Source organism: Schistosoma mansoni, chromosome 6 (genome assembly GCF_000237925.1).
Source record: "Schistosoma mansoni strain Puerto Rico chromosome 6, complete genome".
Taxonomy (NCBI): Eukaryota; Metazoa; Platyhelminthes; class Trematoda; order Strigeidida; family Schistosomatidae; genus Schistosoma; species Schistosoma mansoni.
In genome coordinates, this window is record NC_031500.1 from 6,707,930 (window position 1) to 6,713,857 (window position 5,928).

Sequence of the window (5,928 nt, forward strand, 5' to 3'; positions counted from 1 at the left end):
ATTTGAGAAGTCTCTATAACATCGCTAAATATACAGCATCTCTGTAAAAAAAGACAGCTAAATTAGTGACGATGTAAATTTAGGGATTTGTTGGAATTATTTTTATTCGTATATGGTTTTCACCTAAGACATACATTAACTAGAGAACCATTGAAAATCTACAACTACTGAGGACTTAAATCATTCTCGTTTGTTACTTTTCTTGAACGGAGTTATAGAATTTAATTGCTGAGGGGAATCGAATTGGAATGAAACAACCGTATAATGTTTCTGTTAAACCATTCAATGATGCAAAAAGTAAGCGGTTAGCAGTTATTTGGAAATCGTTTTGTTAAAAAAGAGGTTATATATATATATATATATATATATGCATGTATCATGCATGTAATTTTTATCGTATATTTGCTAAATAATTAAACCACTCATATTCATGTTCCTTTCATTGTGAGCTTTATTTTGACCCTTGGACTATTATTGAACGATTTACCATTCTTGAGTTATACCCAGTCTATAAATTACTGCTCCCCCTATTCACAGCCACATTTGGCTAACTCTTGTACAAATGTTATTTTCTATTTTATTGGTACGATGTGGTCGGTCTGTTTGCTATATAAACTCAGTATGTTTGAAATACAAGGATTCATACCACAGAGACTGTTATTGGTGTTTTGGACTTAAGTGGATGGGCTAGGCAGAAGCAGGATCGATAAGCACTCTAGACTGCTCGTACGGTTTTCGTGTGTCACTGTTCCAATCGGTAATTCGCTGCTCCCTAATTGGCGGTCTTATCACGTCATACATTAACTGGGCATCCACTCGGAGACAAGATATAACACTGCAGCATTTCACTCTGCGAATTCTATACTGACCAAAATATAGTACACTAAATAAATGTTATTACAATTAACATCTGATTTATTTAGCAAAACAAATAGTATGTACACCAGCAAATTGATTGTATGCAACATTCAATCACCGATGATGTTGTTATTGTTACCTTGTTTTGATTAACATGTTGATCAGTCATAAACGAGATTTAATAGTTTGTTCAGATATGTACTTTAAGAAAATTAAGTTGATATTTTCATCACAGAAATATTTACTGAATTAACAACACAGAATCAACATATTTCGCCTATGTAAATCTAACCAAATGCTAACTATTGACATGAATACAATATCAAATACTATGATGTTATAAACTTTAGGTTAAATAAAATATTACATGGAAGTTAGTATTTCAAAATAAATTTAATCCAGACAGTTGTGGTGTTTGTATGAACTAATGATTCCTTTTGTTACGTCCTTGAATCTTTCTACCCACTTTAGTGCCGAGTATGACTTGTTTAATGTAGATTAAGACCTTGACCCGATAGGCTGACCGGCTTAACCTTGAGGCTAGTATGCGTGAGTTCGAAGTGGGGGTAGAGAGACGAAAACTATTCTATCCCTGATTGGCTGGCAAGCACGCGAGAGAGAGAGAAGACAAAGACAGCTGGAACACCAACCACTTTATTCCAACCCCGATCTAGCACTCGAATTCCCAATTCCCAATTCAGATTAGGGTGAAAAGTTACATGAATAAATAGATGAATAACCTGACCACAACGTCAACAATTAGGAAAATACAATTATGTCCAAAACTGGAGGATTAGAGTAGAAAATATAGTACAAAAGGTTACGTCTAAATTGCAATAGCTTTAGAACAGAAAATGCTATGGCAGTGAATTATACATCAAACGAAAGCTCATGATCTGTAGAATAGGCTAGGGGCAAAAGTAAATGTTACAGTTTTACAAGCTTTGAATTAAATGAATTAACGTCCCCAATAATAGCTTCCGTAATTTGTTAAGCCTTCTTGTTCCGCGGTTCACATCACCTTTTAATTCACTTAGTATTACTTGTGTGAATCTTCCCATTGATGTTTAGGACTGCAACTGGTCAGTCTCTAATTGGCATATGTGCATACTGTGCGTATTGCCTCGATATAGCCTAAATTCACAAGCATGGTAAGCAAAGATTGATAGTGGCTAGCGGTGGAATCCAAGACGCGCGTTTCGTTCTATTTAAGACTCGTCAACTGGATGTACCTGCATCTCAGAGTTGATGCTCACTCTGTGACTCGAACCCAATACCTTTCACTTCAAACGCCATCACGTTATCCACTTAGCTACTGAATCCTGATAGCCACTTTTTTGTGCAATGGGGTGAAGTTTAAATTCACTTCACGAAACGCACATCCTGAATTCCACTGCTAGCCACTATCTATCTAATGATTCCTTTGTACTTGATCACTGTCTGATTTCAATTTCCAAATATAATACGTTCGTTCGTGTTCATCTAGTACTCCTTGGTTAAATTGCATTATTTCTGGGATTCCTAGTTTGTACTATAATTCAAATACTTCAAATTATCATAACAGTATAAAACTTATAACTTTTCTCAAAGTACCAAATGTTACATATTTTGATGTAAACACATTTGTTTCATGAGAAATTTTGGTTTGTATTTTGTACAGGGTAAAATATCTTTTACACAGTCAATATCTTTAATATATATCAGCAACAAAGTAAGAAGAGACAAAGAAGCATCAGTGTGTTGTTTCTTTCTAAGTTTCATGTTTACGACAATACTAGACCTTTATTCAAGCCAAACATTTAAAACCTTTTCGGCAAGCAAAACAACATTATCAGGATCGTATTTTTTTATTCATGGTGCAACATAACTGTCATACAATTTAGAATTCACATTATGGATAACTAGGAATACAGAAAACAATAAACTTAAAGATTGTATCGCTGTTGAGTATAACCTGAAATTAGTAATCTGATTTTTTTTTTTAACTCTCCATACTTTTCAAAGATTTCGATCATGAGATACGAACACCGATCTGGATTTAGTGTAGACTGATTATGTATGTTTAGTACAAAGCACCATTTTTATTTTTTTTTATCTAGAATAAATTAATTTAAAAACGTCTTTCTCTTACCAGACAAGTTTTTCACTTTGAGCTTAAAAGTAATCACCATCCTAATTACAGAATCACTTGTTGAATACAGAAACATTATCGTATTTTCCATCTGGCAGGGTTGAACAAACAATAACTTATAGCTATACAGAACTGATACTGAGATAACTAAAACGCTTTTCAGAACAAATAGGTTGACAGTACCTGTTTTGGTTATGATATTGGCTGTGATGGAGATTTCAGATTTATTCCCTGTAGTTTGTAGTCATGCATTATAATTTATCTTACTGTTGATTTAACGGTTTAACTAAAAGGTTGCTTACGACTGCTAACTATTTACGTGAGAATATTTTAATTTTGGTGAATGTACATCACTATTTTATCTATTTTATTATTTCCTTTTTGTGGTTATGACAAATTACTTACGATCCTGCTTTTCACAAATTTCATTCGGTGGGTGCTGTAAGGCTTTCTGTATCATATTTTTGGCTAAGACTTGATTCCAAATGATCCTATAGTAGCCCTGTTACGTGCATAATTAAATGCATCTTTACCCTTTAACAACTAAATCTTCAGTGTTGTTTCTATGTACAAGGATGATTGAGCATATTCTATATTATTTCCATAATTTGTCGGATTTTGCCGAGGTTGATTCAGTTTTTGTTGTCTACTGTATTCACTTGAAAAAGCAATCCGTGAACAGCTCACATTTTTAGTCTTATTCGATTGCATCCTAAGTTTTAGTTGGGAATATCCAATTAGGCCTAAGAAATGCTAGTGAACCAGTGAATTATGTATTTTATAACACGAAGTCAGATAATTCTAGTGGTAGTACCCTTTGATTTTGTTCCTCTGAATAGTAATACACTCCCTTAGACAACATAACAACAATCTCGTCAAACAGACGGTTACAAGTGTTTGGTAGACAACTTTGTGAAAAATCGACCAATAATTACCCACTAGCTAGGACAACCGATAATAGTATAATGTAAGATGATATTGAATGTCTAATCTTCCTTTCTCCTGAAATCACGGGTTATCATTTCATCATCTCTTTCCTATTTCCTTACTGATATATGGAACTACTGAAGCCGAGTGTCTAGACAATATCCATTAAACCCAACCAAAGATTTAAAGCCGTTCCTTGAAATCAGGAGTTGGTTTCAAAGAAACTAACGGCTTTAAAGGTGATTCTCACAAAAATATCAAATGTCTCTAACAGCAACGCTTGCAACAGGTAGTTGTTCATACTGAGTGCATAAAATGGACCATGCAGTTATTGGACTAACTTGTTTTGCTGAACTTAAAGAGCCCAAGTTTGTGACATTGAAGAAAGCCGTTCGAAACCCTCAACGGTCACTCAAGTTTATATATGACTTCTTAGGGACTCCCAGTTCACTGGTCTTCGTCTATGAGGATGAAATATGACTGTATTAAGGCACCATCTACGAGGAGGATGGATGGAAGGTCCGAAAAGATATGGATTATTGGTTACAAAAGTAATACGATGGCGAGCGAAGTTATTGTACACTACAATAGGGCAGAGAACTACCTTTTACTTAAACTAAGATGGAAGAGAGCAGAAAATCGGTTTGAACAGAACATACCGAAAGCGTACTGTCTTGACGATTTACTCCTTTGAACCTATTGAGAAAATATTCATAACACTGAATGTTACGTAGGTCTAGACTGGCCATTGAGCATAAAATGCCATATAAAAAGGAGTAGAAGAGAGGGATCCTCACTGCAGTCTTTAAAGGAAGAGACAGGAAATATTCTTCTTGTGATAGATCAGTCAAATTTGTATTAGAAGTGATATACTGGAAATCGCTCGAAAATGTGTTATTGCAATAAACTGTTATTCCTTTCTGCTTTAGCCCTGTTTCGTATTTAAGCTTTTACACAGGACCCTTGTATCCATGTTTTATGTTCCTCAGCCTTCCTCGCTTGAAAATTTTATAGTTTGACTTTGATTATTATCCTTTCTTATTAGTTCATTTTTTATTTCAAGTTGCTGGTCCATTGATAATAAAGTCGTGCTCGACAAAACTCAAGGTTACACCGTGGTTCGACCGATGGTTGTTGACCTTGGATTGTCTTCTGGAAATAATTACTGGAGTTCTTGGGAGTAGATATTCGATCCCAACTTGGTGGGAATATTCTTATTGACTCTAAAGTATCGAACACTTATTTTTCAACCATTCCTTTGGCTGCTTAGCACTCCATTTTGTGCTGGAGAACCTTCTGACTGTATTGCACAGGCTGTACCGTTTGAGGTATTCTATACTTTTGATATAATTTATTACCTTTCTTGAATTAGGGCCCCTCAAATACAGCACAGAGTTTATGTTTTTATAAAACTCAGTACGAGTGACTTAAAAAGATTTTGTACGTGTAGCGGTAAATAAATCCCCAAAATAAATAGTTCTGTAGATCTTCGACATTGATGCTAATCTCATTATTTTTACTGGGCACACTCTAGCTGTAGTCGCTCGGTCACGCATCCGCACAAAATCACTAGTGGGTAGGCTGCGCTACGCAGCCCTTGCAACTACTAGTCAGATCAGACTAAACGCTTATCGATATGTCTATAGCTTTTCAAATCTATATTCGAACTCCCTCATTTCTGGCATCTTATTTGACTGGGTTGATACCCTTTAATTAAAAAGTTGTTACGGCCAAAGTTGTCAAACTCGGAATAACCGTAGCATCTTTATAACCAAATCAGAACATGGTTCGGTCTAATCGACTGAGCGTTGGTTTGTTAGTTTTGTGTTAAGATCAAGTACAGGAACATTGGTCAGATATCATCTAAGTCTGTGAAAAGTCCACTCAATGATCAGTTAGGATTGCATACGGACAAACCAATCATGAGATGAATTTAACAATTATAGGCTTTTGTAGTCTAGTCTCTTCCGAACATTAGACGTTTGGGCAACTTTTCAGAACCACAAAACTGC

At 35.2% G+C, this 5,928-nt stretch overlaps 1 protein-coding gene across 1 annotated transcript; it reads left to right on the forward strand.

The window, feature by feature from the left end:
- Window positions 1–4,392: 4,392 nt before the first annotated feature.
- Smp_168740 (hypothetical protein) lies at window positions 4,393–4,536 on the forward strand (the record flags this gene model as incomplete). Its single annotated transcript, XM_018798103.1, has 1 exon — window positions 4,393–4,536. One exon carries the CDS (start codon window positions 4,393–4,395, stop codon window positions 4,534–4,536), a length of 144 nt encoding a protein of 47 aa, XP_018653078.1.
- Window positions 4,537–5,928: the final 1,392 nt, after the last annotated feature.